At 38.9% G+C, this 18,027-nt stretch overlaps 1 protein-coding gene across 1 annotated transcript in view; it reads right to left on the bottom strand.

Annotated features, from left to right (window-relative positions):
* The window catches only part of C6 (complement C6), a 66,063-nt gene that overhangs the window by 3,135 nt on the left and 44,901 nt on the right, over positions 1-18,027 (bottom strand). The window contains exons 13-16 of the mRNA XM_051182490.1: positions 12,819-12,951; positions 11,540-11,728; positions 6,272-6,365; positions 3,166-3,407 (exon numbers count right to left, since the gene is read on the bottom strand). Coding sequence (XP_051038447.1) covers positions 3,166-3,407; positions 6,272-6,365; positions 11,540-11,728; positions 12,819-12,951 — 658 coding nt within the window. The remainder of the gene's footprint in view (positions 1-3,165; positions 3,408-6,271; positions 6,366-11,539; positions 11,729-12,818; positions 12,952-18,027) is intronic.

The raw sequence follows: 18,027 nt of genomic DNA, 5'->3' as shown, positions 1-18,027 counted from the left end.
ATGGCTAAGGGGAGTGGGAGAGGGAAGTTTGACTTGGATATGATGAAAGACACTGTATCAGTGTACAAAATTATCAAAGAATAAATAAAAATATAAAATAAAACTGTCTGAAGCCAATCATTTCTTTAGAAAAGGGTGCTTTTAGTTGCCTGACTATGTGCAGAACCAAATTTTTTAAACTATATAAGCAAACCTTTTTTTTGTTAATAAATGCTTATAAGCTTTATTAGCCCCAAAACATTCGATTAATTTGAGCAACACTAATTAAGTATTTGGTATTTCTTTTAAAAATGAACTTGTGTTAGTAGAGTTGGTGGGTACTAGATAAAGCAGATAGTTTGTGTGGGGGTACTAATAAAGCAGATATTTTGATGAAGTTGTATTGCAGCAATTATTTTTAAGTCTTACAGATTGGAAGAGAATGTTTTATGGAAAATATAGTAAAACAAAATCTTTTTAAAGGAAGAATTCTTCAAAGACCTCATTGCAAGGAATAAAGTCAGAGAGATAATGCTAAAATACCTCCCCAAATCTCAACTTATCCAGTAAAGTCAGAGGCCATTTCAAAAGCCATCACCCAGCTGTCCAAATCCCTTTTATTTTTTGTAGAAGGAATTTTGAGACAGACTCATGCTTTAACCCAGCCTGGCCTGGAAATCACCTTGTAATCCTGCTTGGTCTTGAACTCATGAAATCCTCCTGCACCAGACTTTCAAGTCCTAGGATTGCAGGTTAGAGCTCCCATGCGTGGCTTTCTCTATATTTTTGACAATAATATCCATGTACTATAATTCTCTTTGACAATGGCTATATTTAAATATAGAAAGGATTCTACATAATATTTGTAGCTCTTTTCTATCACAAAATGCCATTTCTGAGAGAGATGCCAGATGATTAATGTTGTTGGCCAAACAACTAAAATATGGAATCTAAAGTTTTTTCTATAAGAGATTTTATAGTGACTAGCCCTGGGTGATGTATGAAGTAGCCTCTGTTTTCTGTCTCTTATGTGGAACTGCCTTGTTCAGAATTGGTGTGGAGGTTAAAGACTTGGGTATTTTATTCTCCTGAGTGAGGGTAAAACCAGATAGCCTGTGCTGTGTGAATCCACATCTTCCCTCTCTTATGGGAACATCTTGTGGTCTGCCAAAGAAGATGATTTTTATTAGTTTTAAACTGATCAGAAGGAGTGTGGACTTGAGTAGGACATTTTCTTCTTCTCTCAGCTGGGACCTAAAAATGGATGTTTAGGAATACAAGGTGGTTTTAGATGGAACAACTTCACAGGATTTGACTGTGTACTTTTTTTTTCCTTAGTTAACCTTTTATTTTTTATTTTTTAAATTTATTTTATAGAACAAAGTCCATTTAAATGAAAACAAACATTTATAGACAATATTTGGGAATTTGGGTGTTGTTCTTTCCAAACTACTTCCTGCTGGTAAGGGGCGCTGTCATGGAGGATTCGAAGAAGATTTAGAAATCCTGGCTTTAATCTGTAAGGCTGCTTTGTCTTTATTCCCAAGTTTCAGATACCTTTCTTGAAAATGTGTCATAAGGGAAATCTAGATGCCTATCTGAGTTCTGTTAAATCCTAATCTCTAACAATTTTTGTAAATTATATGAAACTGCCTAGTTCAGAGGCAGATGTTATTTTGGAAGTCTCTGCTTCCTGTCAGCTCACACAAGCGATACCAACAGCAATCCACTTAAGGGGAATGGGAATGAAATGCCACTCCTTAAGGATAAATTGTCAGGTTATAATGGAGTAACAACCTCAAGTCTTGGGACCGGATAGAAGCAGCTGAATAGCATATGTGATAAAGTGGAATATATTATCATAAAAATATTTCTGAAAAGTAGGTTAATACATTGTATCAGTTAACATTTTATACTTTAAAAATAATATTTAAGGAGAGAATTTGGGAGGGTTTTGGGGGAAAAAGAAGAATCTGATAAAAGTATATTGTAAAGAATTGTCAATGTATAAATGAAGACATCATTAACTATTATTTACCTATAAGTTTCACTTTCTAAGTCACATGTTAAATAACTAATTTTCGATTAATAGAACCCTTTGTGATAAATTTATCTGTCATAGCACTGTTTATAATATCAGGGGAAAGTTAAACTAATTAAACATTGGATAAATAAATCATAGTTAATATTTGCACAGACTTTGTGAACATTAAAATTTGTGACAATAATATCAGGACATGGAAAAAGTTACATTTATATCATGTTATATTAAATGAATACATCAATTTATAAAATGCCATATGTAATATATTCCCAATTTATCTTTTATGTATGTATATCGCATGCATATACCTGAGATGTGTAAGGCACCAGAGCAATTTTTTAAATAGATTTGTCTGTCTTTATAAATAGTGATCCAAATGAGAATGTCAATACTATTTTGGTAGTTCACTTTCAAGCAATTTTGAGCAAATAGTCCTTTGTGAATTATTTACTCACTAGGCTATGCTCTGAGAATTAGAAAGAACAGAAATGACATTGTACACATGGGTCATGGTGCTTTATGTGGAGATCTAGTTGACCTTCTAGGTCAGGCAAAGAAGAGAAGCAGTAGATGATCAATGATTGTTCCATGAGGGGAAAACAGAACGGGAGTTCAGTGGAACCCTGAATTTGGGCCCAGAATGTCTGATTGCTAGTCCTGCAAGTCCCAGTCACTAGTAGAGGAAATAAAGAACTTTAAGGGAAAAGTTTCATCAATCAGTATCCATATTGAAACTCAATCTTTTCTATATAGCACAGTTGGCACAACTGAGTCTGAAACAATAGGGAAAATCAGATAATTCTCAGGAAGACCCTTCAAGTGGGGTATGGCAAGGGTTGCTTGAAGCTAGACAGCAAAGTATTCCTCTTATTGGAATCTAAGGATAACACTGACTATGTAAGCACAGGGGGAAAAAAAAAGATACACATCTGAATTAATAAGATAGTTACTTTTAATTTGTGGTTAGTTACCTTTTGCCCTCTTTGTTTAGATAATTACAATTTCAATAAAAATAAATAAATTTTGATTAAAGTCAGGTTATTCTAGAAATATGATGTATAAATGTGGAGGAACTATACCATGCCATGTGAGTAGAATGTGAGTTAAAGCATTTCTAGTATATGTTTACCACAGTAGCTTACCTGAGCATTTTTCCCAGTCATAGCAGGTGTCATATCCACAGGACACTTTCCTTGTGCTATTCAATGCGAGTTTTAGTCTCTCAAGACCCCATTCTAGCTGGGGACCTTCTTGGCAAGGACCAGCATGTACAAAATGGAACTGGTTCTTGTTTAAACATTTTTGAGCCAAAAATTTGCAAGCAGATGAAGTGAAGTATTGGCTGGATCCCACATCAAATATACAAAGGTCTTCTGAATAATTGCTATTCAAAGAATGAAATCAAGGGTTACATGTGAGGGCAGGGAAAAATATGATATAATATGATATATAGCCAGTTTAATGACTTGCCACTCAAGTTTTCTTCACTAATTTATTATTTATTTTTCTTTTTAAAATTTCACTGTCAATTTCTCTCCTACTACCTCGCCCCCTAATTTCACCTTGTGTTTTTTATGAGACTCATATTTTTGAACTTCCATCTTAATCTTGGCATTGCTTGCAACTGAATTCATGCTTACATCCAAACAATTGAAAGCCAGAATTTTCTATGATTAACTTCAACCAACTGTCCTGTTTTATTTTCCCATCCTTAAGCCCCTCTTTAATATCTGGCTATTATATAAATCAACTCTCTAAACTTTTAATTTTTTTTTGCTACAACCCACCAGTATTGCATTCTTTCTTTTGCTTACCCTGATCTATGTAGCTCAGGGTCTGTATCTCTTTGGAACTCTAAATAACTAATCTATTGCTGCTGCACAGTATCTCCATCACTGTACAATGTTTTAAATGTGTTTGTAGTATGCTTCAGAACATGAGGCTTTAAGTCATTCCTTGACTCACTCACTTCATCTATTCTGCTACACGAATGTAATATGAGATCAGTTTTCCCTTGGCTGAGAGCATAGATCTTTTCAATTAGTTCAATCTGAGTTCTTTCTGTGATGTGTGCTTTAGAGTTAACAGTCAGTGAAACAGTATGCAAAGTTATGTCCAGATAATAGGCCTTATTCCCTAGAAGAAAAGTCTTCTTTCTCTGTTCAGAAGAAATAAGCCATGGACTAAACACTCTCAACACCTTCACTCCTTATGAGGAGAAATGATGGGTAGAGGAAGGGCTGGAAAGAATAGCACAGTTGTGATGGCCTCTCCAGGGGTAGTGTATATGTTTAAGATTTGGTGCTGCACAGAACACAGGAAGAAGCTTCCTCTGTTAAAACGACAATATGGATGCTTCTAGTAGTTTCCAGAGAGCATCTTCTGAGGAGAACAAGGTGAGCCACCTTTGTGCTCATGTATATGGTGGGATTATAGAGAAAAAGGCCCACTCTGCTCTCCCAAACAATGGGGACTGATCATTTACAAGTGTTTGTCCTCATTTGTACAGGAGAATCTGGGAGCTAATGAGTGTTAAAGGTGACACATTCATACTGTGCCTAGTTTGTTGACTTCCTCTGCAACATGTGTTCTGTTACTATCTCAGGAACTGAATCTAATTTGACTCTGAGAAAATGAGCAAGATGAAGCAAGAGATGAGTCTTCCAGGAAAGGAGAACTAACCAAAACAAGAATGTTTCTATTTGTAGTCTTCCTTCTTGTTCTAGCAAAGTAATCTTAGACCATGAAAGAAGAATCTTAAAGGTGGGAAAACATCAAAAGGGAGGATAGACCCATACCTTAGTTATTTTTCTACTGCTGTGATAAAACACCATGAGAAAAAGTTTATAAATGAAATGTTTAATTTGGGACTAACTGGTCCAGAGGGTTAGAGTCCATGGCCACCATCGTGGGGAGCATGGCATCAGGCAGGTAAGCATTGTGTTGGAGAAGTAGCAGAGAGCTTGCTTACATCTTGATCCACATTCATGAAGCAGAGAGACAGCTAATTGGAAACGGTGTGGATTTTTTAGTTCTTAAAGCCCAAATGCAGTAACAAAGCTCCCTCAATAAGACCACATTGTTGTCAGAGATTTGTTTGTGTTGTTGCTCCCAGACTGGCAAAATATTCAGACCCTGGTTCGAAGGGTGGAGATCTGGAGGGGGAAGTCCACATTCAGCTGGTTCAAGTGGACTATAGAGGGACACACAGGAGGAATAATGAGGGGCCCAAAGAGATGCATGGCCTGATCTATCTGGAAAGATGGAGAGACGGTCAGGACTGCTTCTTTGTCACTCAGTAGATCTCCCAGGTTTATTCCCTAATATTTAACTCATGAATTTTATTTTTTAATAAAACAATAAAAGAAGTTGCAATACCACACCTCCTAATCTTTTCCAAACAGTTCCACAAACGGGGACATCTAGTTTTTCTTTCTGCTCAACATGAAACAAATCATCAGCAAGTGTGTGGTGTGTGGTTTCTCTGTCTGTCTATCTCTCTCTTTGTGTGTGTGTGTGTGAGTGTGTGTGTGCGTGTGTGTGTGTGTGTGTGGTGTGGTTTGTCTGTCTTTCTGTCTGCCTCTCTTTGTGTGTGTGTGGGGTGGTGGTGGTGGTGTGGTGTGTGATGCATGGTATTGTATGGTGTGTATGGTATGTGTGTATGATGTGATGTGCGGTATGGTGATGTGTGTGTGTGTGTGTGTGTGTGTATGATGTGTATGTGTAGTATGTGGTGTGTGGTATGTGTGGTGTGTAGTGTATAGCGTGTGTGTTTGTGTGTTTGTGTGTGTGTGGGGGTGTGGTGTGGTGTGTAGTACATACTTAACACTTTCTTTAAATTAATGGTAAGTTAAAGTAAGGAGTGACTACCTTAACTATATTCAGTAAGGAAGGGAAGGCTATGATGTATTCAAGTTTGAGGGTTTTAACAGAAAGATTAGACTGCTTAAATATATAAAAGCAACATATACTTCAGGAGTTAGGCTGAGACATAATTTAAATAACTTCCTCCCAGGAAGGATATTTGAGTTGGGAAAGTGAAGGGGGAAATGGCATAATTCTTTTTTAACCTCAAAAATAAAATAATTAAAAAGGGCTTGCTTCAAAATAGAAATTCAACTGGACATAAGAGTTTCAGTTATGTGAAAATTAATGTTCTGTATTTGTATGTCACTGTCAGCTTCCTCATCAGACTGGCTGCTAGACTGGTTTCCTCCATTTGCAGACACACCCCAGAATGTTTCATACCTACAGTCTTCTTCTGGAGACATACATATACACGTGGATCCCGATTGTTTTTGTCCTGGCTGACAAAGGTCCTTTGATTTTGTCAGGACATTATCTGAAACAGAAGAGAAGAGGGAGAACAGTGTCCTCGAGGGTTTTAAGTGACAAGCTTACATTCGGGAGAGCAGGCAGGGGTGAAGGGTTCTCATTTATCTCCGGGTTAGATCACTCATTGTGGCTGCTCTAAATAACTTGTCATGAAATATTCCATCTGAAATGTCCTTTCCAGCTCACCTCCTTTGTTAATTTCCAGCCTAACATTGCTATTGAGCTCAGAAAAGTAAAACAAAAATAAATATGGAAATGATGAGAGTTTTGTTCATCTGTCTTTCAGATGCTTATGGGTCATTCATGATGTTTTTAGCACTTTGCTAGGATCTGAGACTGGACTGAGCAAACTGTGTCTCACGTCCTTTACCGAATGGGGGCTGACAGATGGTGATCAAACAAGCAGTATTATATGGAGAGAATTGCTAACAATATCAGTGATATTAAAGAGAAAGCATGCACTCAGAAAAATTGCTGTTACCAGGAAGGTTATGAACAGTGAAGTGTGTGTGTGTGTGTGTGTGTGTGTGTGTGTGTTTGTGTGTGTGTGTGTGTGTGTGTGTGTGAGTGAGAGAGAGAGAGAGAGAGAGAGAGAGAGAGAGATGGCAAGGATGAGAAGATGTCAGAAGTAGAGGGAACGTCATGCATGAAAATATTCAAAATGAGACACCATGTGACTTTCCTGGAACTGAGAGAAGGCCATTGTGGCTGAGTGCAGAAAAACAAAAACACAAAACAAGATGAAGTCCTGGATGTGGTATGTGATGGAAATTAAGGTGTCTAATCAGTCTATCCCCCTTTATTTTCTAAGCAGTACAACCTTGATGGGTTTTAAGCAAGGAAGCATGTGGCAACAGCAGGTTAGGATTTTGAAAAAGAGGTAAGCTCTGACTTTAGTGAAAAAATAGTTTTGGAGAGGTTTAGGTCAAGAGAAGAGGGCTATGGTGTTATTATAGTGACTCAGGTACAAAAGAGATGGTAATTTAGAACAAGGGTGCAGATATGAAAGAAGAGAGAAGTAGATAAATTATAAGTGTGTATCCAGGCCCAGTTCCAGGACTCCAGTTGAAGAGAGAGAGGAGGGATTACATGAGCAAGGGGTGGGGGTTAAGACCATGATGGGGAAATCTATAGAGAAAGCTGAACCAAGCTCATGGGGACTCATGAACTCTATCTAAACCACAGTTGTGGAGCTTCTATGGGACAAAGCTGGGCCCTCTGCATGTGGGCAACAATTATATGGCTTGGTCTTTTTGGGGAAGGGCCCAGGCAGTGGGACCAGGATCTGTCCCTGGTGCATGAGTTGGCTTTGTGGGGCCCATTCTCTATGGTAGGATGCCATGCTCAGCCTTGGTACAGTGGGGGAGGGGCTTGGTCCTGTGTCAACTTAATGTGCCAGGCTTTGTTAACTTCCCAGGGAGGCCTTACCCTTATGGAGGGGTGGATGGGAGTAGGCTGGGGGGGGGGAGGGGTGGGAGGGGGGAACTGTGGTTGGTATGTAAGATAAAAAAATTAAAATTAAGTATTTTATATGTGTATGTGACAAGCGAGAATGAAGTAGGCAAACAGTGTGTGTGTGTGTATGTGTGTGTGTTAAAATAAATTCTGTCAATATTGTGTTAAGTTATAATGAGACTCAAGCTTATTTCTTAGTGTCTAATGTACACAAGAGAAGAGGCACCGGGGTCTCTTCTGAAAGGGAAAGTATCAGAAGATGGTTGATTTCAGGAATGGGAAGATGACAAATCAGAGCTGTTTCTGCCCATGTTGAGTTTATGGTACCCTCAGCCTACCCAGACAAATAGACTTTGAGGGATCTGGATATCCCTGTTCAGAGTTCACAGAGAAATCTGTGCTAAGGATAAATTCATCAAGTCTTCGAGGAAATCATTAAGGTTGTGGGTATGACTATGATTCTCCAGCACAAGAGTGCAGCATGAGATGGTGAGGCAAATCTTAGTCTAAGGAGACTACTGTTTAATGCTCTTGCAGGAACCTGTGAAAAACAAGGCAGCACAACCAGCTAGGGAGGTAGGAACTAAAATGGAGAGAGTCAATATAGTTGAAACCTGTTGAGAGGCCAAAGAAGACAAGAACAAATATAACATCTGTGAGATCTAGCATTATGGGTGTTAACTATGAGAATCTCGCAATTTGGTGTGTGTGTGGGGGGGTGGGTGGAAGTGGGAGGGTTAGTAGCTTGAAAGTCCAATTTTCATACAAGAGTAATACACTTCATTTATATATTCTTTTTAAGGGTTTCTTATTCTTTATTATTATTATTATTATTATTATTAGTTATTATTTTTATTTACATATTGATCCCAGTTCCCTCTCCCTCCCTCTGTCCTTCCCTCCCTCTCCTTTCCCCTCTTTTTCTCTTTCCCACCCTCCCATGTCTCCCTCCCACCCTTCCTTCCACCCCCTCCCACTCTACATGCCTTCCAGGAGGGGTCATCTAAATCTGTCAAGTCATTTAGAATAGGGACTAGGCCTCTCCTGCCTCTAGATTAAGGGACTATCCCTCTATGGGGAATGTGCTCCCAAAGTCCTTTGTGCACCAGTGATACATCCTGGTTCCACTGTCCTAGGTCCCTTAGACTGCCCAGGCCTTCTAACTGAGACCCATGTTCAGGGGGTCTGAGTCTGTCCAATGCTGGATCCCCAACTATTAATCTGGGAGCCCATTAGCTTCTCCTTGTTCAGGTCAGCTGTCTCTATGTGTTTCTGTAGCCTGGTCTTGTCCTCTCTCTCTGCATCTGGAGAGAAGGGGAGAAGAAGAAAGCACGTGGGACTAGGAAGATTGAACCAGGGGAGGAGTAGACAAGAGAAGTGAAAAGAAGAGAAGAGAGAGAGAGAGAGAAAGAGAGAGAGAGAGACCAGAAAAGAGGGAGATGTTTGAAGAGAAAACTGAATCTAGAGAAATGTCCAGAGACCTACAAGACTGACCCCAACTAACAATTTGAGCAACAGTGGAAAGGCTACTACAAATACTCTTCCCTGATAATGAAAACAACAACTAATGTATCTACCATCATAAAGCCCTCATCTAGTAGCTGATGGAAACAGAAGTGGACACCCACAGCTAAACACTGAGCCGAACTGGAATCATTTATATCTTCTATGTACTAGGATTCTATGGCTAACTAAAAAGAAAGACGGAGGGGAAGGAGGAAAAGAGTGAGGAGAGGTGGGAGGGATGAAAGGTATCAATGAAGACAGAGGAAGGAAACAACAGTGGTTCTTTGATTAATCTAGAGAGGAATTTGTTAATAATTCAGGGGAAAGGTGACAGTAATTTGGGTCAAGGTACCAGACACAGAACTGGAGAAAAGTAGTTACATTCAAGACTTTTTATCTCATGTGCATAAAATAGTATAACAATGGGTTTGTAAATGAAAGTAGGCACAGTTCTTTAAACTGACAACTTGGATTCAGGAGACTATATACCATACTGATCTCAGCTGGGAAATGTAAGGAAAGATTCCAAAAGAAACATGCTTGAACTAAGATGAAGAATTGAATAGAGTCTACATGAAGGAAAGGTACTAAAGTAGGCCGTTAATACTTTGGGTATATTCTCTGTAAGGAATAATCTTGGTTATCTCTGTTTCTAGGGAAGGCTACCCAGAGGGATGTTTAGAATAGCTGCATTAGCCTAAAGCTGACATCCCAACCATGTTGGATGAACCAAACTTCCTTGAGCTGAGTCTGATTCATTAGCATCCACAGGGCCAGAATGCTTTTGTGAACAAGTTAATTGTTGGAAGAGCAAACAGCCACATGCAAATATTTGTTAAATGACATAGCAGAACATAGGATCTGGCTCATAGTTTCTTACTTAGCCTATTGTGCACAAGATTTGATGAAATGAGGATTTTGTTAGAGATCCAACTGAGTACTGAAAATAGCTGTGAGATTTTTTTCCTGCTAACTCTATTTTCTATCATTATATTCTTTTGGAGCCTTCATTCCATCTAGTGAAATGTGGCTAAAAGTTAGACAAACTTGAAGGGCTGTAGCTCTTCTACGGTAAGTAGCATGGATGTCAGAAGAGGTGAGGGATGTGGGTTGCAACTGTGCATATTTGCACTGACATGGGTGAGTTACCACTGTTTTCTACAGAATTGTTCTTCCATGCCCTTGTCACAAACCCTCTCAAAAACATGCATATACAAATAGACTTTACAACACACACACACACAACCCTCTCTCTTCAAAAAGTAATTAGACATTTAAAAGATCCAGCTATCCTTGTTATTATATAAATTGATTCAACATATAAATGTAAACTGCCAAAATAAAGAAAAATGGACTTATACTTAAGACAAAGGCTTTAAATAGTTAAATAAAAATAATTTTCAAAATCCATTTTTAAATAAGTTGAAAATTCAGTAGTGTTCTGTAGTCAGTTGTTTCAAATATATTTCTATATTTTTTTTTTCCTCTTCAAAACAATTGCTTCAGGAACACGGGATTCACAAGGGAGGTTTCTTAAAATTTTATATTGACTAAAAACTTTTAAAATCGATATATAAAATGTGTTTGTTTTTGGTGTTCCATGTGACATTTTGGTACATGCACAAATTAGTGTTCTATTCAAATTTAACAGATCTATTTCTTTGTAGTAAAAATATTCAAAATCCTCTTTAGCTGGGAGCATTTTGAACAAATACCAGACACTGATTTCTTTCCCGTTCTGTAACATCAACATCAGGAAGACAGGGCTTAGACAGTTAATTATAAAAGGATGCCACCCAGCACCGAAACACATCATTTAGAGAAGGTGATAGATATAGGGAGATACAAATGATGGACTATGAAATTTCAGATGTAGCTAATTAATACAATGCCTAATTATATGTTCCACACTTTTTATTGTGCTCTATTTGAAATTTCAGTAGTTATAAATTCTGATCTTGTTAGATGACAGATCTTGCATTCCTTAGACTATCTGTAAATGACAAAGTTTTCTATTGGAAAGGGAAATTGAACTCACCCTCTAAAATTTAAAGACATTCACTTGGCTAGTAAGGTGTTACCTCATCATCGACACAGGGTGAAATACATATCCCCGTCATCCTAAAATCTACTTGAGAAGCAGCAATGTTGTGTGCACTGAATTTCCCATCCTGAGGAGCCAGACTTTATGAGAACCCCAAGTCCCAAGTCACTGCTCACCTTTTTCACAGGTCAGGGAATCTGAAATGGGTGGTGTCCAGGAGTCTCCCTCACAAGTGTACCTTGATGGTCCAGCAACAACAGAGCCTTTGGGGCAAGTCAGCTCAATGGATTCACCAATCTTATACACTCTCTGAAATGGGGAGATTGTCAGGACATTCTGAACAACTGGCTTGAGGCACTCGGTCCCTGCAGGAAGAGCAATATATCAGATGTATTCAGTGGAACAGAAGAGTCAACAAGTATAGACAGATGATATGTGACCAAAGAGGTAACGTTAGCGAGCTTTACTGTGTTTGTTCAGCTGTGGCACCTCCCTTTAATCAGTGAAATTTGGATCCCCAACTTCTCAGAAACACCACTAAAAAACCCTTTGTTCTGACAGCCAAGGTCTATTTGCCAAGGAATTACAGCTTTTGAACATTTCTTATTCAATAAATAATTTTACTTTTATACCCTTTGTGTTTTTTTTCTTTTTTTAAAGATATATTTATTTTTATTTTATGTAGATATGTTTGCATGCATGTGTGTTCCTAAGGAGTCAGAAGAGGGAGCCAGATCTACTGAAACTCTATACACATATGGTTATGAGCTGCCCTAGGGTTCTTGCAATCAAACCTAGATCCTCTTCTTGACTAGCAAGTGTTCCTATCTTCCAAACCATCCTCCTATCTTCTTTTTGTGTTTTCCTTAATACTAGTTACAACCCTGTTGAATAATAGGTGCCAGGAGATTATAATTGACAGTGATCTCAATTCTATGTAAGTCATTCCATAAAGTGCTTGAGGTCCCGTTTTGAGTCTTGTTTGAATCTTGGTTTTTACCTTCCTACAGCGTGGGTAGCCACAGGAAACACATGTTTCTTTAGCCTTTTCTGATTGTGTTCCCCTCTTCCCCCAAAGAATAGTGGTTTGGAGATAATGGCAACTCATACAAAATCCCAAATCTGAGTATTATTTTTCTGGGATTTATTCTTTTGTTTCAGTTTTTATATCACCCAGGACAGATTCCTGTGGTTAGATAAGTTTTCTGGTTCCATGAATTTCTTTTTTAGAGGCATACTTTGTAGTGCTGTGTGCACAAAGCTAATATGCAAGGGCAGGAGAGCTGAAATCTGGTATTTTGAAATATGACTTTAAGCAAATGAGCCCCATTTACTGCTTCACTAAGTCTTTTTAGCACAGTTACTAAAAAATATTAAAGTGAACCGAACTGAGTTTGCTCTATTTGTATTGGGCTCCTTCATTCTGCAGGGGAATCATGCTTGCCCCACTCTCACGTTGGCATTCGACATCTCCTTGCCTCCAGGTTCTGTCTGGCAAGCATCTGAAGTACTGGTACCCAACAGCTTTAAATCCAGTAAGACATGAAATTTCAACTTCCTCCCCAATGGAGTACAGTTTCTTTTCATTCTAGAATTAAAACCAAAAGCAGAAATCATGAGTATAATCAATTATTACTTCTGAATATCTTAGGGTCTTTCTGGATACTGCCCATTGCATATTCTTTGTAGCTACTCACTCATGTCATCTTCTTAAGTGTCTACTTATAAGCACAGGCCAAACATTCTTTCCATTCCTCCTCCTCAATCTCTTTGTTCATAGATAATCTTTCAGCTGTACATTCTCTGAGTTAATTTTTCTGCTCTAAACAAATTATATTTTTTGTACTTAAAAATCCTGTTCCTTTTGGACATGATGGTACTTGCCTTTAATCCTAGCACTTGACAGGCAGAGGTAGTAGACCTCTATGAATGTAAGTCCAGCCAGGGTTCCACATGGGGCTGGTGTGCAGGCCTTATAGACTATAGCTGGGTTTCACTTTCTGCCCAAGCTTTGTGTACTTGCTGGGTCTGTGGAGATGTTAGCAAGTCTCCTCAGACTCCTAAAGCATGGACAAAACCAAAAACAGATGAAAAATCTTGCTCCATGGGACTTAAAGTACTTAAGTGCTTGCTGTGTAAACACATGAACCTTAGTTTGGAATTTCACCACCAGTGTAAAATCCAGATATGGGAACCCATATCTGTACCTCTTGCATTGGTGGTGGGCAGAGATAGCAGGGTCTCTGGAGCTTGCTGGCCACCAAGTCTAGCCAACTGATGAGATCCTGGTTGAGTGAGATATGTTATCTCAAAAATAATGAAGTGGAAAACAATAGAGGAGGGCATTTAAAGTTGAACTCTCACCTCTATAAATGTTCATATACACATATGCACAAATATGCACACAGACATACAACACACACACACACACACACACACACAGTCAACCAAATAAAACTGCGTATGTGATGCCGTCTGCTATGGTTTGAATCTGAAATATTCCTTGTAGTCTCTTATGTTTGAACTCTTCGTCCCCAGATCATGGTGCTGTTATGGGATATTCTGAAACCTTAAAGAAGTGAAGTCTAGTGGAAAGAAGTGTGTTCCTGGGGTTCAGGCCCATAGATTATAGTCAGTTCACATACCTGGGCTCTGTGTGCTTCTTAGTCCCTGGAAAGATGAGCAAGCCTCTTCAAGATCTTTTCACCATGGACATGAGCCTTGCTTGCTGTTGCCTATTCAGTCACAACTTTCCCATGTGAACCCTGAACAATCATATGCCCTTCCTCCTCACTGACTTACTTCTATAAAGTAATCTTTCAAGGATTTAATCATTTTCATTTTTGTCCATATATGTGTTTTCCTGAACACGAGTGAGGCACAGCAATGAGAAAAGGAACAAAAATTCCTAGTGTTACCAGAATAGGAAAGGGTTCTGCTTTCTGTGTTATGGTTATACATTGCATGATGATCCTACACTTATAAACATGTGCCATTGTTATTGAGATGAATGAACTAGAAACCAGTTAAAATCTGTTCATTTCCTAGCAACTGATTAGTCATTATATACTTTCCCAGACAATGGATAGAGCATTGCCTTACGCAGGCTCAATAAAAATTTCAAGATAAAAACAAGTCTTGCACTTCTTAATTTAAATTGTTAATTTAAACTAACCCATGCAACTGTCCTCACTTCCTGGCATTTCCTTTCACAAAACCCATGTTCTAAAGAAACAAAACTACCAACCCTACTTTGATCCTCCCTGTCTCTTCTGCTGTTCATGCCTTCATGTCATCTTCCATTGGCTGTTCCATCTGTACTACCCACCTTCTGTCTGCCTTTCTCTAAAGACCCAGCTCATGCAAAACACCTTCTATGCAAACTTCAGCTTCCACTGGTGCACTGAAATTTCAGCTCTGCAGCATCTTGAACAAAGCTTTCTCTAGCTTCTATCACATTTATCTGCTCTGACACTGAAACAAGTGGCAACTTCACAACTTTCCCATCTCACACACATAGGCACACCTCACACACACTCACATGCATAGAGGCATGAACACACAATCACACACATGCATGCACACAATACACACACACACACACACACACACACACCCTTACAGAAATCTTAGTAGTCTTTGAAACTATGCAGAGCATCATCTTCTCTAGGGATGTTGATAAAGGAGCACTCTATTCCTTTACCAGGAGGGAGAACACTAAACTTGAGAAAATGACAGAAGGTAAAAGATCAGCATTATTCTTTTTTCATGACTTGTTCACACTACATCCTAGAACAGTCTAAACAAAATAAACAAACAAACAAAAAACTATTATGTTGGTCCTTACTGATATATCTTTGTTTTCAAGGAAGTGAACTGTTAAAAATGTTGATGATTTGGATTTTTTATTGACTGCACACTTTAAAAATTATTTTACTTATTAGTGGTGTGTGTGTGTGCTCATATGATATGTGTTTGCATGCCACAGTTGTTATGTAGAAGTCAATGAACCACATTTAGGAGTTGGTTCCATTTTTCTACTGTGCGTTTCAGGGACTGCACTTGGCCAGGCTTGAAAAGTAAGCACTTTTACCTACTGAGCAATCTCACCAGCTAATGGATGCAAACATTTTATTCATGCTTTTCTCCTGAAAAAAGTTATTGCTTTGAACTTCTGTCTCCATTTCCCTAATAAAGCAATAACTTCTATATAGTAATCATTGAGCTTAACTGCTCAAACTTCACAACTGTCTGCTAAACAACTGTTTTGGTTGTTTGCTGGTTATGGGTTTTGAGACAGGATCTCACTCCATACCCCTGGCTGTTCTGTATTTCACTACGTACACCAGGCTGGCTTTGAACTCATATAGATTGACTTGCCTGTGCCTCCTGAGTGGTGGGATTAAAGATGAGCTTCACCATACCAGTTTTAATTACCTTTTTATAATACATATATTGCTCTTCTTTGTGGGACTTGGTTACAGCAGCAGGGAATAGAGTAAGAGACATAATCTAATTTTATAAAAGAATCCATAAGTATAATGAATTCCTCTTTAAAGCCTCTGTGGGGTTTTTAAAATTAAATAACAAGAAATTTTTAATAGTTCATGCATGCAGCTGGCATAAATATGTTAAACATTATTTAGGCAGATAGATCTGACAATATATAATTTTGACATCTCTGTTCTAAACCAGGAACCAGAAAATGTTTTTCTATAAAGGACCTGTGTTAGTCAGTTGTTGGTCATAAGGCATCTGTCACAGTTATTCTTGTTTTTTAGTACTGTCTGGAAGCAATCAAAGGTAAAATGTGAATAAATGAATGTGGCTGTGTTGTAAAATCTAATATTTTAAAGTAATAACCTTGAGCCTCACACCTGTCCTAAAGGATTGGTCTCCACTCTGTGACTCTCAACCCAGAAACATTAGCACTCAATGGGAGCTTGTGGATATTGGCTTTTGGGGGCCTGTGGTGGTTTGAAAGAAAATGGCCCCCACAGGCTCAGAGGGAGTGGCACTATTAGGAAGTGTGGCCTTGCTGAAATTGGTGTGGTTGTGTTGGAGGAAGTGTGTCACTAGGTTGAACTAGGCACAGTGGCTCATAGTTAACTTCCTGCTACCCACTAATCAGGATGTAGAACCCTGGGCTCTTTCTCCAGGACCATGTCCTCCTACATGCCACCATGCTTCCAGCCATGGCCATGGTGTCTTTTCAGAGCAATTGAAACTCTAACTGAGACAGGGCCTCCCTTGAGAACTAGTGAATCAGAAACTGCAGGCATAGAAGTGGCTGGTCTGTGTTTTAATATGCCCTCCATTGCATTGGTGAGGCCAAGACCTCTGCTCTGGAAGAAGACTGGTTAAAATTACCTCCTTCAAAAATATTTCCTTGGAAAGCATCTTCAACAAATGGTGCTGGCAAAATTGAATGATGGTGTATAGAAGACTGAAGATAGACCCATGTCTATCGCCATACACAAAACACAAGTCCAAATGGATCAAAGACATCAACATAAATACAGCCACACTGAACCTCTTAGAAGAGAAACTGGGAGGTACCCTTGAACAAATTGGTACAGGAGACCTCTTCCTGAACATAACACCAGTAGCACAGATACTGAGAAGCTTCTGTGAGGCAAAGGACACAGTTGACAAGATCAAATGGCAGCCTACAGACTGGGAAAAGATCTTCACCATTCCTACATCCGACAGAGGGCTGATCTCCAAAATATACAAAGAACTCAAGAAATTAGTCACCAAACCACCAAATAACTCTATTAAAAATGGGGTACAGAACTGAATAGAGAATTCTCAATAGAGGAATCCAAAATGGCTGAAAGACACTTAAGAAAGTGCTCAACATCATTAGCTATCAGGGAAATGCAAATCAAAACAACGTTGAGATACCATCTTACTCCTTTCAGAATGGATAAATTTGAAACACCAATGACAACTTATGCAGGAGAGGATATGGAAAAAGGAGAACACTCCTCCACTGCTAGTGGGAGTGCAAACTTGTACAGCCATTTTGGAGATCAGTATGGCGGTTCCTCAGGAAAATGGGAATCAGTTTACCACAGGACCCGGCAATCCCCCTCTTAGGCATATACCCAAATGATCCACATCCATGCAACAAACACATGTGCTGGACTATATTCATAGCAGCATCATTTGTAATAGCGAGAACCTGAAAGCAGCCTAGATGCCTCTCAACTGAAGAATGGATAAAGAAGATGTGGTACATCTACACAATGGAATACTACTGTGTGGAAAAATAATAATGGAATCTTGAAATTCACAGGCAAGTGGATGGAACTTGAAGAACCCATTTTGAATGAGGTAACCCAGTCACAAAAAGAGGAATATGGTATGTACTCACTCATATTTGGATTTTAGACCTAAAGAAAAGGATCACCAGCCTATAATTCACACTGCCAGAGAAACTAGGATACAAGAGGATTCTAAGAGATTCATATAAGGTCCCTCACAGAAGGGGAAAGGGACAAGATCTCCAGAGCACATGGGGAGTGGTGGGGCAGTGAGTGGAGAGGGAACTAGGAGAAAGAGAAGGAGAGGAGAGGAAAACATGTGGGACTAGGAAGATTGAGAGAGAGAGAGAAAGACAGAGAGAGAGAGAGAGAGAGAGAGAGAGAGAGAGAGATAT

Source organism: Phodopus roborovskii, unplaced genomic scaffold (genome assembly GCF_943737965.1).
Source record: "Phodopus roborovskii unplaced genomic scaffold, PHOROB, whole genome shotgun sequence".
NCBI lineage: Eukaryota > Metazoa > Chordata > Mammalia > Rodentia > Cricetidae > Phodopus > Phodopus roborovskii.
Note: the sequence above shows the minus strand (reverse complement) of the source record. Positions and strands in the feature narration are given on the sequence as shown.